Source organism: Leptinotarsa decemlineata, unplaced genomic scaffold, assembly GCF_025532065.1.
Source record: "Leptinotarsa decemlineata unplaced genomic scaffold, Ldec_3_MD MMD2_tig00000505_RagTag_RagTag, whole genome shotgun sequence".
In the NCBI taxonomy this organism is placed as follows: domain Eukaryota; kingdom Metazoa; phylum Arthropoda; class Insecta; order Coleoptera; family Chrysomelidae; genus Leptinotarsa; species Leptinotarsa decemlineata.
In genome coordinates, this window is record NW_027412549.1 from 5,844,795 (window position 1) to 5,864,248 (window position 19,454).

Genomic DNA, 19,454 nt, shown 5'->3' on the forward strand with positions numbered 1-19,454 from the left:
TTTAAAGAACACAACTTTTTCCTAATTTAACCTAAGCTGTATCTCCAACAGGTACTGAGATTCCCATGCTTAGGATCCTTATCTTGGACGAACTGTATATATATATATATATATATATATATATATATATATATATATATATATATATATATCAAGCGAAACATAAGTGAAACCACCTATTGGTGTGGCACCCAAGTCAACTTGACAAGTTTTTATGTCAGTGTTGGTGGCTTGACCAATCAACAGACAACTGCGGTAGCAGAAATTTGGGAAGCTAACCTGAAATGCCATCAGAAAACGAATCCACATGTTTCTAGAAATGATATTAAATCGAGAAAGGTTAATGCAGTCAAGCTGCTGGAAAATAATTCCATAAAAATCAAAATATGAATAGATAAGTACTCTCTAATCATTCCCATATTGATTTCAATTTAAGAGCCACCGGTAGGCAGCTGTTTCAGCCTATTGGGCATCGTCAGTACCGGTCAGGCGGTCATCGATAGTAGACAAAATGTGAAAAACCAGAAAAGTAATTGATAAAAATAGCTGCGTAAACGCAAGCGAAACATAAGTGAAACCACCTATTGGTGTGACACTCAAGTCAACTTGACAGCAGCTTGACTGCATTAACCTTTCTAGATTTTCTATATATATATATATATATATATATATATATATATATATATATAGAAAATCTAGAAAAATATATATATATATATATATATATATATATATATATATATATATATATATATATATATATATATATATACATATTTTTTTGAATGATGCAACTAATTTTCCTTTATTTTCAGTATTTTAATAATATTGTAAATCACAAAAAGGATTTGAAGCTTTATAACTTCTATTTAATTATATGCGAGCGCTTTCGACAGCTGGTCGTGCGATCATCATCTAGGCTCTACTCAAACTGAAGTACTCCCGGTTCTTTAGGTAAATTTGCCTGTATTTGGGTTATATCAGGTACTATGGTACTATTCTTTGTGTTGGATCTTCTCTAGGTTTACTGTTTCTAGGAGTATGTATTGATTTGTTCAATATATTGAATGTTAGGTCTTGTTGTGTTTTGATTTGTACTTGTTCCTTGATAAGTGGAAGACCTAACATTCAATATATTGAACAAATCAAAACACATTCCTAGAAACAGTAAACCTAGAGAAGATCCAAAACAAAGAATAGTACCTGATGTAACCCAAATACCTAAAGAACCTGGAGTACCTGCATTGAGGCGTTCGAACCGTATAAAAGGACATACAACAGGATGACACGTTCAGTTTGAGTAGAGCCTAGATGATGATAGCACGACCAGCTGTCAAAAGCACTCGCATATAATTAAATAGAAGTTATAAAGCTTCAAATCCTTTTTGTGACTTACATTATTATTAAAATACTGAAAATAAAGGAAAATCAGTTGCATCATTCAATATATATATATATATATATATATATATATATATATATATATCAGCTAAGGACCCCCCAGAGATCATTTAGCAACACTCGGGGCATTCTGGATTTGCGGGTCGCTCTACATTGAAGCCACTAAAAGAAGTATAGGTGCCCGTCTCTCTGAACACAAGCGAAAATGTCTCCGGCAAACGGACAAATCAGCTGTAGCTCTCAAAGAAGGCAGTCACATTATCTCATTCGAAGATACACTAATACTTGAGTAGCAACAGAAATTCAGAAACACAGGAATACTTTCAAATACTTGTGTCAAAACGACACAAAGACTCTTTCTTCTTCTTATTTTATTTTTAGAACATGTAAACAATATTTTCCTATAAATACCGTCCTGCGTGACGAAATAAGTTATTGTAGTAACTCAGGGGAAGTCAGTACTGTTTCCCCATTTTCAAAATAAATAATTTTTAAAAACTTATATTTCCAAAGTGAGATATAACAAATTGGCGCAGTCGGTAGGATCCTTCAACACTAGACGGAACACGGAACAAGCCTAACCGGTAGTGGTGGATCCCAATCCTTCAAAGGAAGAACCAACAAATCCCAGGCCAACAGGACCACAGACGGACGGTCTCTTCAACGGCGGAAGAACACGCGAACGCTAACTTCTCCCGGAGCAATGCTTGTGAAGTAGGATTTCATCCTCTATGGACAACCTTTGGTGAGTGAAAAAGAATCATCACGACTTTTTCATTTTTTTTTGAAACTGAATATTTATAAGTCAAATACCAGTTCTATTGTCAAACATCATGCCAAATGCAAACCCTTTACCTGAACTTGAGCCTTACAAACTCAATGAAATATTTTCAATTATACCTGAGTACGATGGAGATCAAATCTTCATCAATACAATTTTACATGCTTGTAATACTGCTTACCGCATGGCTGTACAAGATCAAAAAATTTTAGTAACATTACATATCAAAAACAAATTAAAAGGAAAAGCAGCTGAACTCATCAGTTCTAGAAACCCTCAAACAAAGGATGAAATTAAATTACTGTTAATCCAATATTTTGGTGACACACGTGATTTAGCCTCTTTGATACAAGACCTTCAAAGAATCCATCAAATGCCCAATAAGTCCCCTTTAACATTCATAAACAGACTTCAAACCCACGATGCAAAAATGCACGCGGCAATTCAAAAATAACCGCTTTCCCCAGAAGAAAAGCAGGCACAACAAAGTTTAATACAAACCATGACTCTAAATACTCTCTTGGCAGGTTTAGAACCAACCATAGGACAAATAGTAAGAGCCGGAAACCCAGCTTCCTTGCTCGAAGCTATTCAAAGAATAAAGCGAGAGCTACAACTCTCATACTTTCAACAACAAAAATTGAACAAAAATGCAAATAACATCCAGCATAAAAAACCACAACCCTCCATTCAACAAAAATTTTGCAATCTCTGTAAGAGACAGGGACACAGTCAAAATGAATGTAGAGTAAGACAACAAAATCCCCAAGCCACACAAAATTTTCAAAGACAAAATTTTCAATTCCAAAATGTCCAAAGACCACAAAACCCGCAATTCCAAAATTTCAGGCCCAATACATCAACAACGGTGACAAATCAAAATAGACCACCGGTAATAAAACAAAATCCAAATCAACAAATACCTTCGGCAATTCAACCGAACCCAAATTTTAACAGAATAAATACACAGAGAGCACATCATCTCAACCCGCAAGATTTCGATAATTATACAGCTAATTATCAAGAATACCAGAATATTGAAGAATTTTACAAAAATTCTCATGACTACGAAACGGAAAACTATACTGCTAGTTATCTGGAATACCAAAACACAGATTACCAACCGAATCAGGATTTTCAAATGGATCCTTTACAACCAGATCCTCCCCCTATCGAAGAAATCCAAACTCATATTCAAACCCTGAATATAGAAGATTTGAACCCCAATCTGAATTTCCCAGAACAGAAATTCATTAAGGACAATCTCTAATGGTAAATTCAAAAAAATTATATTATATTATGGACGCTACCAACACGTTCAAAATATTAATCGACACAGGAGCCGGACTTTCAATTTTCAAACCTAAAACAGCAGAAAAATACAGAAACCGATTTTCCGAAAACATAATGATCCAAGGTATAACTAATCAAAAGTTTTCAATAACTGAATCTGTATTGATAGCTTTCACAGACACAGATCCCCACAAAATTTATATTTACAACCTAGACATAGAATTCGACGGACTTCTCGGAGCTGACTTTTTAGAACACTATAACGGCATAGTTGATATACAAAATAAAATTAATACTGGATTTTAAAACAATACCACTTTTCAAAGCATCGGAAGATGAAAATACATCAGTATCCCCTCAACCTCCGATACTGCCTCAACCTACCAAAAATCCAAAACCAAAATACCAAGTCACATTAAACCCAGAAACCTCTACTGCAGAAATTGACGACATTTTCGAATACGACCCTGACAATTACGCCTTCGAAAGTAAATTTGACTATTACCAACATTCAAAAGATGAAATTCCAAATAATACCTTAAACATAGAACCTCGAATTGAAAGAATTTTCAAATTAAAATGTAACCTTTCGAACACTGATGCTATACTGGTGGCACAAAACAAAGAAAACGTTCGTTTACCAAATGCCCTAGTAAAAGTAAATGAACAAGGCGAATTCTTGACTTCAGTTATAAACTCAAACGCCATACCCAAAATAATAAATTTTTCTGACATAAATATTGAACCTATTCAAAATGTTTCTTCAAATCACTTAAACGAAACAGAAATAGAACAAAATCACATTGACAGAGAATTTGACATTAAAAACCAATTACGCTTAGATCATTTAAACGAAGAAGGATCCGAACTAATAACAGAAACATGTTTAGAATTCTCAGACATTTTCTATTTAGAAGGTGATCGATTAACGTTCACGAATGAAATCAAACACTCGATAGATACAAAAGACGCAAAACCAGTCTTTACAAAATCATATCGTTACCCCCAAATTCATAAAGAGGAAGTCAAAAGACAAATACACAAAATGCTAGAAGACGGAATCATACGCCCTTCTATTTCTCCCTGGCCATTCCCAGTATGGGTTGTTCCAAAAAAATTAGACGCATCTGGAAAACAGAAATGGCGAGTAGTTGTTGACTATCGAAAGTTAAATGAAGTGACTGTAGACGACAAATACCCTCTCCCAATGATATCATCTCGATCAACTTGGCAAATGTCAATACTTCACTCCCCTTGCCTTGCTTCTGGTTTTCATCAAATAGAAATCGATGACAAGGACATCCCAAAAACAGCTTTCACGGTAGAAAACGGCCATTTTGAATTTCTCAGAATGAGCTTTGGCCTTAAGAATGCCCCATCAACGTTTCAAAGAGTGATGGACAACATTCTTCTCGGAATCCATAATGGGCGATGTCTCGTTTACATGGATGACATCATCATTTACTCCCCTACCATTCACGATCATATATCTAGACTAAAAGAAGTATTTACAAGACTTCGTCAAGCTAACCCTCAAAATTCAACCAGACAAATGCGAATTCCTTAGAAAAGAAGTAGCATATCTTGGCCATTTAATCACAAAAAATGGAGTAAAACCAAACCCCAACAAAGTCGATTGCATTATACACTTCCCAGAACCTAAAAACCAGAAAGAAATTAAATCCTTTCTTGGCTTAGCAGGATACTACAGAAGATTCATTCCAAATTTCGCAAAAATATCAAAACCCCTTACAAAATTACTTCAAAAAGATAGCCCATTCATTTTCGGAAATGATTGTAAAAAATCATTTGAAGAATTGAAAGAAACTCTAGTTTCAACCCTAGTATTAATATATCCAAATTTCGAAGACACTTTCCTATTAACAACAGACGCTAGCGCATATGCTATTGGAGCTGTACTATCTCAAGGCTCCATTGGAAAAGATTTACCTATCGCATACGCTTCACGAACCCTCTGTTCAGCAGAATCAAATTATTCTACAATTGAACGAGAATTATTAGTCATAGTATAGGCAGTCAAATATTTTAGCGGAAGAAAATTCAAATTAATCACAGACCACAGACCACTTACTTGGTTATTTTCAATAAAAGACCCTAGCAGCAGACTTGCTAGATGCCGCTTAAAACTCGAGGAATATGATTATGAAATCGTATACAAACCCGGAAAAATAAACAGAAATGCTGACGCACTTTCCAGAATCAAAATTGATCCCACGAAAGCATGTCTTATTTTCAACTCGAAATCTATCCCAAAAGGTACTTTCATCTTACCTACAAACGAAGATTCAGACCTTGAAATAATTCAAGACCTAAAAGAAGGAACTTCTAAAGACCCTGACGAAACTTCTGAAAACTTCGATAACCCCAAAAATAAAGAAACGGAATATTCAGCCGAACACATTACACAAGAATATTCAACTCTCATAAATTTATATAAAACCGAATCTTTAATTGACTATTCAAAAGTCGAATATTCAAACTGTCAATTACTCGACAAAGAAAATAAAAATATTCTAATATTTCCCAGACAAAAAGAACTCTAAGATTTTCATTATAAAATTTTTGAAGACATTCTTGAAGAAGATTACGATTTTCGAAATCTACGAATAAATATAGTATCGAGCAAAACGATCAAAAATCGGAAATACTATATAGTTCCTCTCACGTACGATCCAGAATCGGTGATCGAACATCTATTTCTCACCCTGTACAAAAGTCAAAACGACTTGGAACCCTCAAAAACGTATTGCGTAGAAACCAATCCAGAATTACCAATTTTGGAAATATTATGTTTTATATTATCTGAAAAAGACATCAAATTCAAAGTATGTAACAACATTATTGTCACACCTGACAAAGACCAAATTCCAATAATAATAGATCAAAACCACAATAGAAAGAGCAATCTTCACCGCGGAATTAATGAAACAATTCAGAGAATACGCGAAAAATATATCTGGCAAGGATTAAACAAAGACGTCGAAAACTTTATAAAAAACTGCGACGTTTGTCAAAAAACCAAAATTTGTAGGAAAAATCTAAACAATCCTTTGGTTATAACTGAAACACCGAAAACCGCATTTGAAAGAATAAATATCGACATAACTCACGACGAACTCACAAAATTTTCACAAGTTTATCCAATTCCGGATAAAACCGCAAGAACAATATCAGACACTCTTCTCTTATATTTTCAACATTATGGTACTCCATTACGAATTCATTGCGACTACGGAAGAGAATTCGATAATGCTTTACTCAAAGACCTTTGTAACCTATTCAACATATAATTGACTCCAGCGTAAACCATCCTCAATCCAACGGATCAGTAGAAAGATTTCACGCAACTCTACTAGAAATTATTAGAATCCATTTGGCAGAACACCCAAATGACCACCCTCTTAACGTGGTCAATATGCTGTAATATGTCATAACAATTCTGTAAACAAATCTCACGAATTTACCCCTCACGAACTAGTTTTTGGTCACACAGCTAGTAGACCCCCCGAAACCCTTTATGATCAAGAACAACTTATCACCAAATATGTAAGAGATCTCAATAATAGGATTTCTCACTACTATATAGTTGCACGCGAAAAAATAGATCGAAAGAAAGAAAAAGCAAAAATTCATTTCGACCGAAATATTTCTGGCAAACCACCTGATTATAAAGTAGGCGACAAAGTCTATGTGAAAGAATAACAAATTAAAGACAAATTACAAAACAAATTCAATGGACCGTTCATAATTGAACAAATTTTCCAAAATTCAGCCATACTTCTTAATTTACAAACAAATCAAAGAACAAAAGTAAATTTTGATCGCATGAAACCATACACTGAAAATTAATTTATTTTCAGGTTTCTCCTACTGGTCGGATCAGTAGCCACTCCGTCAGTAGACAATTACAAAATCAAACCAATCAACAACACTGTAGGTGTGTATTACCACCAAACTGACAACATTGTCCTCACAAATGACAAGTGGACATTATTAGTAAATAAAAACATTTCCCAATTCAGAGAAGCTTTTGAAAACAATTTCAAAATTCTTCATTTATTAATCGATAGAACTCAAATCAGTGGCCATAGTATGGGTGAATTCAGATCAGAAGTAAAGACTCACATTAGTCTTCTCACTCAAATTGCTAAATCAATACAAACGAAATTTCAAGAAATAACATTTGATACCAAAAGATATAAAAGAGGTCTTATTGATGGCATAGGAAGCATATTTAAATCAATCACTGGCAACCTTGACGCCTCTGATGGTGAATTTTACACCAATTCCATAAATAGGCTAAATAACGATGAACATCAATTAGAAAACTTATTGAAAAACCAAATATCGGTAACTACTTCTGTTATTCAAAACTTCAATACAACTATAAGAATAGAACTAGTTTCAATATACTATATAAGTGGTTACTTCTATGTCTTTTACAAGTAAACGTTTAAATTTTGAACCAACTTCTATATTGGTTGTTTCATAATATTCGTTACATTAATAATACAGGGTGTTTCAGTTTTTTGTCTCACATTATCTGAAAAATATTAATGTTTGTTTTAATCCATTAAATGTACAATACAGACTGCCTTCTAGGAGCTACAATAAAACTGGATTTACTGTTCGTGTAGCCACATTAAAAAATGTTTGCAAAATAGACAAAACCCTAGTTAGGTTTTTTGTTTCAGCAATTACCTTCCACATCTTTTGAACCTTCTGAGAATCAATTTGAAGATAGTGATGATAGTATTGCTGACAAAACTTATGAACTGTCTTCAGAATCTAGTGATGAAAGTGAAGCAGAAATTCTCTCAAAGCAACCACAAAATATTCAGACGTTAACAAAAACTAACGATCAGCTAGAAGAAGAACCAGAAACATTAAGAAAAACACGAAAAAGAACAAGAAATGTTGAAGCGTGGGAAAAGCATACAAAGAAGTTCAATCGAAACTTTGGAAAAGAATATGTGAATGCAGCAAACAATAAAGTGGAAAAAAGAACACTAAAGGGCCCGTGTACCGAAAAATGCCGATTAAAATGTTTCACCAAATTCACAGAAGATGAGAGGCAATCTATTTTTGATACATATTGGGAAATGGGCTCAATCGAGAAGCAAAGAAGTTTCATTGACAAGAATATGTCTCAAATTAGCCCAACATATAGATACACAAAATGTGATAGCAAACGATCAAAAACGATAAAACACACTTTTCAAGTACAGGGACAAACTATACGGGTTTGTAAAACTTTTTTTAAAAATACTTTGGCAATTAACAATAGGGTAATATTTACGACATCGCACAAAAGAGATGATCATGGATTTTTACAAACAGACCATCGTGAAAAACATGGAAAACAAAAAAAAGTGAAGCAAGAAATTGTAGACGGTATTAGAAAGCATATAAATTCATTTCCACGAGTAAACTCCCATTATTGTCGTGCTAGGACACAAAATGAGTATTTAGATGGTAGTCTAAATATCGCCACTATGTACCGTCTGTATGTAGAGAGATGTACCCAAAATAATGAAGAATATGCAAAAATTTCAATGTACACAAAAATATTAAATACTGAGACCAACATTGCATCCCATGTTCCAAAAAAAGACCAATGTTCATTATGTACAAATTTTGAAAATGGTACTGAAGAAGATAAAGATAAAATTAGAGAGAAATACTTAAAGCATTTAGACGAAAAGAGACTAAGCAGAAACGAAAAAAGAAAAGATACAGAGTATGTTGTTTTGATCTGCAAGCTGTTCTAATGAGTCCTTGTGGAGATTTTAGTGATTTTTTTTATAAAAAAAGATTGGCAAGTTACAACTTTATCGTTTTTGATGTAAAACAGAAACTAGGCTTATGTTTTTTTTTGGCATGAAGGCCTGGCAAAAAGGGGAGCCAATGAAATTGGAAGCTGTCTCTATCATTACTTAAGTAGTAAAGACTGTAAAAGTGAAAATGTAATATTGTATTCGGACAACTGTGTCGGTCAGAATAAAAATAAGTATATTTTTGCCTTGTATTTATTTTGTGTGCTAAATATCGACAAAGTTGAAACAATAACACATAAGTTTTTAGTAAAGGGTCACACCCAAAATGAAGGAGATAGTGTCCATGCCTGCATTGAAAAAGAAAAAAGGCGTATACTCAAAAGCGGTCCCATATACGTCCCTGAACAATGGGTAAATACTGTGGCACACCATACAAAGTCATTGAATTTAATACCACAGATATTTTCGATTTGAAAGCCTTATGCGCAGAAATAGGCACAAATTATGTTAAAAATACAAAAACAACAAAGGTTGTCTGGAAAGATGTTATAATGGTCAAGGTAGAATAATCGCACCCGTACACACTTTTTTACAAAATATCCTACTCACAAGACAACTTTAAGTCAATTAGTGTTAGAGACAGTAAAAAGCAACTCCGAAAACAAGATCAACGTACAATCCAGTTGTTTCCTGCCTATAAAAAAGTTCCCTTCATTGATGCTTCAAAAATTAAACATCTTCTTGAGCTTTGTCAAGTAAATGCTATCAAGTCATTATATTGGCCATTTTATCACAGTTTGGCAGAAAAAAGTGACAACATGAGGCCAGAACAAAGCGACGCAGACAATAGTAGTGGTTCGGAGTAAACATTTTAAAGTATTTAAAAGTACAAATTAAAAGTATTTTCTTGTGTTTTAATTACCTTCCTGTTATTTTTTATTTTAGTAATATTATTCAAAATGTAAATTATTTTTCAATTGAATCGTAGAGATTGTTAGTAGGATATGTTATGTTCATGAAATTTTGCGAATTAAAACTTAATTAAACATTTCTTTATTTTCATTCATTTATTTATTTTGTACCTATAGTTATAACACTCTAAAAACCAAAGTATATGTATTTCTATGTATTACTGCTATAATGGTTTAAAAGTTGTCACCATGTAAAAAGTCAATTTCAGCTAATGTTCTGTTCAATAATGTAACAACTTTATCAAAACTCAAAATATAAAAACGAAATAATAAAAGCACACGACTCTTCCTGTTATATATCCAGTTTTATCACATTTAAAAGTTTAACTTATGATATATCTTCACGCACTGAAGTTTAATAGTCATTCAAAAAAATTGGCTATATTCAATCTCCTTTTCCCACATTTTAATTTTTTTGACATGTTACACTCTTGAATTGAGGTATCGGTATACGCAACTCTTCAAAGACTCTTTCTTCTTCTTATTTTATTTTTAGAACATGTAAATAATATTTTCCTATAAATACCGTCCTGCGTGACGAAATAAGTTAGTTACAGTTTGTCAGACTTACTTTCAAGTTAGTGACGAATAATATTGTATTGTTGTAACTCAGGGAAAGTCAGTACTGTTTCCCCATTTTCAAAATAAATAATTTTTAAAAACTTATATTTCCAAAGTGAGATATAACAGTTGTATATAATTAATCAGTTAACTTTTTCTGAAATTGAAGTTGGTGTTCTAATGAATCCAAATTTTAACAAAAAAAACGAAATTCTAAAGCAGGTTCATAAATATTGCACAGAGGAATATCAGGTTGTTAACACATAAATAATCATTACATAAAAGTAAATCTAGAATTCTGTCGGGATTATTCATGATATAATGGAATGGAACAAACTCGCAAACATTGGTAATGGCCTTTGATTTATCGTTCACTTGACGTTATTTTATGACCAATTAACAGTAAATAGGTTGAAATCACCATATGTCAGAAAAAACATCTCTTCTGAATACGTCATATTTATTTATATGAAGTAACTCGTAATAGAAAACAACACTATCGTTACACGTTTCAATGAATTGTGATCTATTTGTGTAAATAAATTGAGAACTGAATAGATTTACCATTCTAGCCTGGCTTATGAGATAAGTAGAAGAAAGTGTTACAAGGGACTTTGCTGAAGAGACGAGAACAGAAACTTACGAGTATTTGGTCCGTATTACAAATAATGAATTTACGATAATAGGATTGAATTGAACTCTCGAGCGTTACTCGAATTCAAACCCTAGAGAAAAAGCTAGAATTTTATGTCTGTAATTTGAAGAAATTGTCAATTTCTAATCTAGTTTTTATATTAAATTCCGAAAACTCTGATCTCGATTGAATTTTATCATATCATTTGAAAATAATTCGATTTTGTAGTTTTATTCAATTTATATTTCATAATCATATATATGATTTTCTCTTCAATCTATAACCAAACCCATTTCCTCTTGAAATCCTCTATTTTCTTTCAACTCTTCAAAATCTTCATTCTGTTTTTTTTGTTTCTTATTTAATCAAAATAAGATATAGTTCACTTACTTCAAACTATGGATTCAAGAAATGAAATAGTTGATTTTTCTCTAGTCGTTGTTTCATTTCTTCGAGGAATTTTATTGTTCGTTATTCCTTTTAAGGAATCCCACTTTTTGTTGTAACTTTCAGGTGGTTATTATTATAGTTAGCATAATCACGAAATTACAATTTTTTTTCTAGTGGGGAGATGACTGAAACTGGCATTTCCTAATGTTGTTTACTTGGTTAGCGGAATGGGTAATATTTCGAATAAAATATTTATTTTATTAATTTCATTAGATCGCAATCTCGGTATTCGACATTGAATTATATGACGATCACTTCCTCGTTCAATTCATTCATGAACTGTTTTTGAAGAATGTAATTAGCTGAAATAATATTTTTTGACGCTAGAGGCTATTTAGATTTTCGGGTGATTTTCACAATTTTTCTTCATGTAACAAGTTATTTCCGTAGGGTAAATGTTTTCATTCGAATTTTTTCATGACGTTCTGATAAATACAGATCTCAGGATTGCTACTACTGAACAACAAAAGCGTATGAAAAAATAACATTTTTCATTCACAACTTTTGAAAACAGTGAGTACAATATCACTCTTCATATTCCAGAAACACAACTTTGATCTAAGAAAACTTTTCTTGTACTACTTTGTGACTGAGGATCAATTTTTCAACTTACTTTCTCGAACAAGCTTCTGCAAATATTCACATAAAGTGAATAGGTAAAATATTGTTGTAGATCATTTAACCGCATGTTGACATCCTCCACTTTATCGGTATTGTCGATAGCCGACTTGAAAAGATTGATGAACCAGACCAAGGAATATTGATACATAGGATCTATATTTGCTAAATCGGCTGAAAAATATAGGGATATCAGAAAATCAGAACATAAAGGATGATCCTAAAAGTAACCGAAAAAGATCCTCAAACCCAATTTTGAATAATTTGATAAAAGCATGGTAGTTCTCTAAATTGAATAAATACTGGTTTATGAAATTTTGTGGTCGAATTCAATAGGTGAAAATCATCTGTGAAGGATTAAATAACTAACAGTTATCAATTTCAAGAAACATACAATATTTAGAGAAGGGCTATAACAAAACTGAATAAATATGAATTAATAATATCACCGTTATTAACAAAAACGTCTTAAAATCAAATTGGAACCATTAAAAAAATATATGATTTAAAAAAAAAGAATTTAGTTCTTTTCTTACTAAAGGTTTTCTACATGTACTTGAACTGCCAAATATGTACTGAATCAACCTCAAATAGAAATGCATACATTTAGTATTGAAATAATTTCAAATCTGGGATAGACCGGATTTTGTTCCCTTCAATAATTTCAAATATTCCAGGAAGAAGCATTTATGAACTTTTTTATATATCGACTTCGTTCACGATGACTTCAGTTTATGACTTTTTTAATATTTTCAGAAAATATTCTTATGTTCTTTTTATCTTTGAATCATAAAAAATAATTCACAAACTGAAAATATAATCAACTAAAGTTTCAAGTAAATTGACTGAACGTCTGTGAAAAGAAAGTATTCCACAGTTTTGGAGTGATAGCACCGAAAACTATTCCACCTCAATATTTTCATACGAGCAGCCTTTGCAATTCCAGCGACATGATTGTGCCAAGACATGGTGTCCATTTTCACCCCCAACAAACTTATCGAAGCAGAAAGCGGAATTGTCTGTCCTGTCATTATTATATCCGGTTGGAGACATTTACCTTTTTGGCATTGAATAGAACTTGGTTAGTTCCACCCCAATTCAAAATCACTTCTAGATACTCATCAAGATATGCAACCTCCTGCTGCCGGTGAAGATGTGTATCCGCAGCCGATGTCCTGGAATCTAAATGGAATGACGAAACAAGTGTGCTGTCGTCGGCGAAGCAATATATTGGATTCTTCATTTTGTCCAATAAGTCGTTGATATGAAATAAAAAGAGGCTTGGAGACAATATAGATCCCTGGGGAACACCAGCGTTGACGGTAAAAGTATAGATAACCATCGACGGCCACTTGCAGGGAACGTTCTTTCAGAAAGCTGAAGAGCCATGCACAGAAATGATCTGACAAGCCATAGCATCTAAGTTTGGCCAGCAAAGTCTCATGCCACACACGACCAAAGGCCTCAGAAATATCAAGCGCGACAGCTCTTAAATCTACATGTTTCTCAATTACGTTATTCCAAATATGGGTGACATACGATAGAAGGTCACCTGGTGATCTTCGTTTCCGAAAGCCATATTGAATATCTCTCAAGATGTTGAAGCCTTCCAAATATTTAAGTATATGGTGGTTTACGGCTTTCATCATGATTTTTGATATCACTGATAGCAAAGTTACTGGTCAATAGTTATTTGAAAGATTTTTCTTGCCCTTTTTGGGAATAGGCTGAACGCGAACAATATTCCAACAGGAAGGAAAAACCTCTTCCTTGTAAGGCAAGTTGAAAAGTCTGCAACATACTGGTGCGAGTTCATTTGCGCACTTTTCAAGTACGATGACGGGCACTTCATCAGGGCAAGACGCCTTTTTCATATTGAGCTGTTTCAAAATTCGCCTGACTAGACGTTGTCGAAAAGGTTGGACGAGGTTACGGAATGATACGCGTATTTACACCAGAACGGTGTATTAACGTCTCTTCTACTTCGAGTCACAAACGATAGTGAGCAAATCATACTTTCTCTAAACTATTACACAATATAATCGGCACTGCACCAGTCATCCCGGTGACTAACGGTCACATAATATATATATATATATATATATATATATATATATATATATATATATATATATATATATATACATATCTATCTGTTTTTTAAAATCTGTTTTTCCGTTAATCAGCTGCCGCCCCCATACGAACAACAACTCTCAGAAGTTGAGAAACTTGTGCGAGCTAAGGACTAACGAGGTCTTACCTTTTAACGTGTGATTCCTAACACGGTTATATATATATATATATATATATATATATATATATATATATATATATATAAGTCATACTACTCAGTCAGTATTTCCATAAGCGGGTACTGCAAACATGAGTAGGGGAGACCGGGTACAAAAGTAACAGCGGGTCGAAAGTAACAAATGCTCTCTAGATTGATCTAATAGACGAACACCGCTCTACCGCCGTCAGACGATAGCCAGAAGCGCCCCCCTCAATTGAATTCAGTCGCCGTGTGCGTCATGCGTCGTTAGGCTGTGTGACAGGACATTACGTGTTTTCACAAATCAAAAGTAAGTTTTTAGACTTCGTAAACATTCTTATTGAATGTTTACGAAGTCCAAAAAGAATGATAGTAATCTGAATATTTGCATATCCATTCTTGATTAGAGTGATTATATATTGCTTAAATTCATTTTTGTATAGCACGTTCCGTTTAAAGGTTATGTTGGACGTTTTGACAAAAATGTGGGTGGGTACAAAAGTAACATAGCCCTATGGGTACAAAAGTAACATGTTACTTTTGTCCCCGTAATGATTTAATTATCTATCATATTTTTATGTGTGTCTTAACTTCAACAGAATGCCACGACAACGCATAAGAACTACTGAACTAGGAACGACCGACACGGAAGTGTATCAAAAAGCGGCTGAAGAGCATTTTAAAGATGGTACAAAAATAAGAGGCCTGGCAAAAAATAATAATGTTTGCCATGTAACATTATATAGATTTATAAAAAAACTAAAAGCAGTAAATACTAGCGCAGTTGTGGGCTACCGTTGCATCAACCGAGTTTTTTCTAATAATGAGGAAAGTAATCTACGCGACTATTTAATTGAGTGGTCTGCAGTGTATTTTGGGCTATCTCCATCTGAAGTTCGTAAACTGGCCTACGAGGTAGAGATTAAAAATGGAAAAACATTTCCTGAAAAGTGGCACGATAGTCGAAAGGCGGGTAAGGAATGGTTGACGGGATTTTTAAAACGACACCCGAGCCTGTCTTTGAGATGTCCTCAAGCAACAAGTCTGTCGCGGGCTTCAAGTTTCAACGAGCATAATGTGAGTGAATATTTTGATAATCTTACTGAGGTAATGGATAGGTACCAATTCGAGCCAAAAGATATCTGAAATATGGACGAGACAGGGTTGAGCACTGTTCAAAAACCTAGCAAAATTGTAGCTCAAAAAGGAATTAAACAAGTGAGTGCAGTAACCTCAGTAGAGAGTGGAAGAGTAGTAACTGCTGCTGTTGCCATCAATGCTCAAGGAGGACATATCCCGCCTTTTTTCGTATTCCCACTGAAACGATTCCAAGACCACATGATAGGCGAGGGTCCTGTTGGTTGTGCTGGAGCTGGCAATACTAGTGGATGGATGCAGGATGCAGAAATTTTACTGTTTCTACAACATTTAAAAAGACAAGTCAAGCCCACAGTTGATCAGAAATGCTTGGTACTGCTCGACAACCATGCATCGCATATATCAATTAATGCTCTAGATTTTTGTAAAAGAAATGGAATAGTACTGCTATCGTTTCCACAAACTTCAACCTTTGGATAGAGCAGTATTTGGGCCATTTAAGAAAATTATAAACACCGCTACAGACAACTAGATGCGAAATCATCCTGGTCGAACGATGACTACTCATTACATTCCTGGAATTGTTAGAGAAGCATTTCCTCTTTCTGTCACTAATAGAAATGCAATTGCTGGATTCACCTTTACTGGCATAAGTCCATTTAATAGGAATATTTTTACTGCTGTTGACTACGCGCCATCATCTGTGACTGACCGGCCGTTACAAGTTAACAGATAAATTCCGCCAAATGATGTGTTGACTAGTTCTGACGCAATATCAACCATTCAAGTTGATCCAAGTTCTCCAGCATGTGATCTTCCAATATCAATCGACCTATCTGTTCAACATACACATAGCAATGATTTGTCAAACAATAATGACCAACCACCGGCTGATCAAAATATACCGGACCCGATCTCTGCTGACACTGATCCTGTGTTAGCTAACTCAATTTTTGCAGCTGCAATTTACAAATTCTATCCAGCCGTTTAATTTCTCACCCTAAAAATCTTAGACCTTTACCACAAGCGGGTCCGAGGACTGAAACAAATAAAGGTCGTAAAAAACGTAAGACTGCCATTCTGACGGATACTCCCGAAAAAAACTCAATTGAACAAGAACACCAACAACGAAATGAAGCCAAAAAAAATGGTACTGCAAACTAATACTGGAGAAGGTAAAAGAAAATTAATATGTGCAAAAAAAAAGGGAAAAGAAAAAAAAACAAAGAAGGCACCAAAAGAAAAGGAAAATAAATCTGACGACGAAGATTGCTTCTGCCTTGTCTGTTCAGACAATTTTGAGAATAGTCGACCAGAAGAACAGTGGATACAATGTATCGAATGTAAAATGTGGTCCCATGTGGAATGTGTGGATGACGATAAGAATTATGTGTGCCATAATTGCGATTCTGAGTGAGATAATAATGACTGAGTTATGAAAGTCTGATTATAAAAAAATGATTAACATCATACTAAATTGATCTCATTACTTAAACTAAGAATACTTTTTATTGATTGGTTTTTTAATATATAATTTTTAAACATTTAAAATACAGGAGTTGATTTGTGTTATTATTACGAAGTCTTCAAATAAATAATTTTTTGATTTACAACGTAGGATATTGTATTCATTACCAATCCCTTATTTATTTGTATTTCAATAAAGAATATGTAAAAAAAATCCAGTAAGAAAATAACAATTCCTTGCAATTGTTTAAACAATTTCGGTTTAATCAATGTGGTACGATGTTGCCCCATGGCAACATGCATTTATATCATCAGTAGGGTAATTTGAAAAGTTTCGTATAAAAAATTGAGGTGAAATAGTTTTCAGTACTCCTGCGCCGATTTCTCCTAGACTATTACAGAAAATATTGAGAGGATAGTTCATCTACAAAATAGAACCTCTGTCATAGTCATTTTCTTGAGTCCATTTTTCATATTTAATTCTCAAAGTGGCAATTCCTTTTATTCGATAATATTAAACTAAGCAAATTCTTTCGATAATTGAATGTATGAACATTTATCCCAATTTTACATAAACTACAAAAATTATAGTGGACTCATGCAGTTGAAATAAGAAAATGAACTCTTTATAAATAATTAACCAAACACTTGAATATATTTTTTCAGTTTCTATGCATTTGCCTATCTTTAATGTGTAGGAAAATCATTTTAGAAACTATAGATATAGTTTCAGCCACATCAGCGGAACAGTACAAACATTTTGACGCAAATCTTCAAACGAACATAACTTTTTTGCTTATGAGAACATCCTGGAAAATCCCAAATCATTGTGAAGAAATCAGGGGTTTTATATGGTAGCCCCTAATCCCAAATCCGACAGAAAGGTTTTTACATTTTCACCTGAATGATGTTTTTTTGAAAAAACAGGGGCCCTTTAGAAACTTTTATAACAGTCCAGAAGAGCAGTGGATTTTTGCAAGTGGTAGTGCGCCCGACTCACGATCGAAAAGTCGTGAGTTCGATTCCTACCTTGACCTGATATTTTTCTCGTGAGAATTATTCTAGCTGATTCATTACATGGCTGACGGACTGCAAATAGGCATAATTGCTCTCTGAGTGGCTCGGAGAGTTGTTAATATCGCATACCCAGATCACGAAGCTAATAGCCAAAGCAGTCGATGCCGTTGACACCAAAAACAGTTTAGAATATTGTAGAATGCTCTGGAACATTGTGAACCAGCGTGTGTATAAAAGCAAGATCCCTCGACTTCACATAATTTGAAGTTTATTCTTTTATATCAACTACCATATAATCTCATATGAATTCCGGGTACTTCGCTAGTAACTAATAATAATGACCTTCGATAAATTTCACTCAAACAAACGTAGGATTACAACAACACACCAACAGTCGACAAATGACTAACTGGATAGTTCGTACTGGAACCTCTGGCGTAAAATTAATCTATTGAAAACACTTTCTCAACACCAGAACATCTCCTGAGAACTGTAACTTGGTTAGCGGAATGCGCGTCGCGAGACCGTGATTTTTATTCTGGTGTTGGGAAAGTGTTGACTAACTATTGAATCAAATCAAAAAATATATCTTTTCTGGAAAAATGACCATTTCACCTTCGAAAAATCCTAATAATTATTTGTTAATTGCTGATAGTAGCAATGAAGAGGAAGTATTTTATATTATACCAATTGTGAAAAAGAGAATAGTTGAGTGCACAGCAATCGGAGTGTATTCCATTCTAGCCTTGTCAATCTGTTGCTCTGTCACTTCTGCTACGGCTTGTTTAGCTGCTATTTCATTGGACAATACTTTCGAAGAGCTCAGAATTTGTACTGCGGTTTCGTCTTCTAGTATATTTCCTTGTGATGTACTGAGGACTTCTAAAATTTTGTCCTCTATTTCTTTCAGAGCTCTGAAAAATACAATTCATGACATACGAGTACATCTATCATTTGATACATGGTCATCACTCATTTCATTAATGGAAGCTACCTCTGGTGTAGAATGAATCCAAAATAAGCACTTTTCCCAATTACGTCGCAGACTTTTCAACCTGTCTTACAGGAAAGGAGTTTTTCCTTCTTGTTGGAA

The 19,454-nt window shown here is 33.8% G+C and overlaps 1 protein-coding gene across 1 annotated transcript in view; it reads right to left on the reverse strand.

Moving 5' to 3' along the window:
* The window catches only part of Dhc36C (Dynein heavy chain at 36C), a 165,706-nt gene that overhangs the window by 45,016 nt on the left and 101,236 nt on the right, over nucleotides 1–19,454 (reverse strand). The window contains exons 43-44 of the mRNA XM_074173808.1: nucleotides 19,049–19,275; nucleotides 12,503–12,681 (exon numbers count right to left, since the gene is read on the reverse strand). Coding sequence (XP_074029909.1) covers nucleotides 12,503–12,681; nucleotides 19,049–19,275 — 406 coding nt within the window. The remainder of the gene's footprint in view (nucleotides 1–12,502; nucleotides 12,682–19,048; nucleotides 19,276–19,454) is intronic.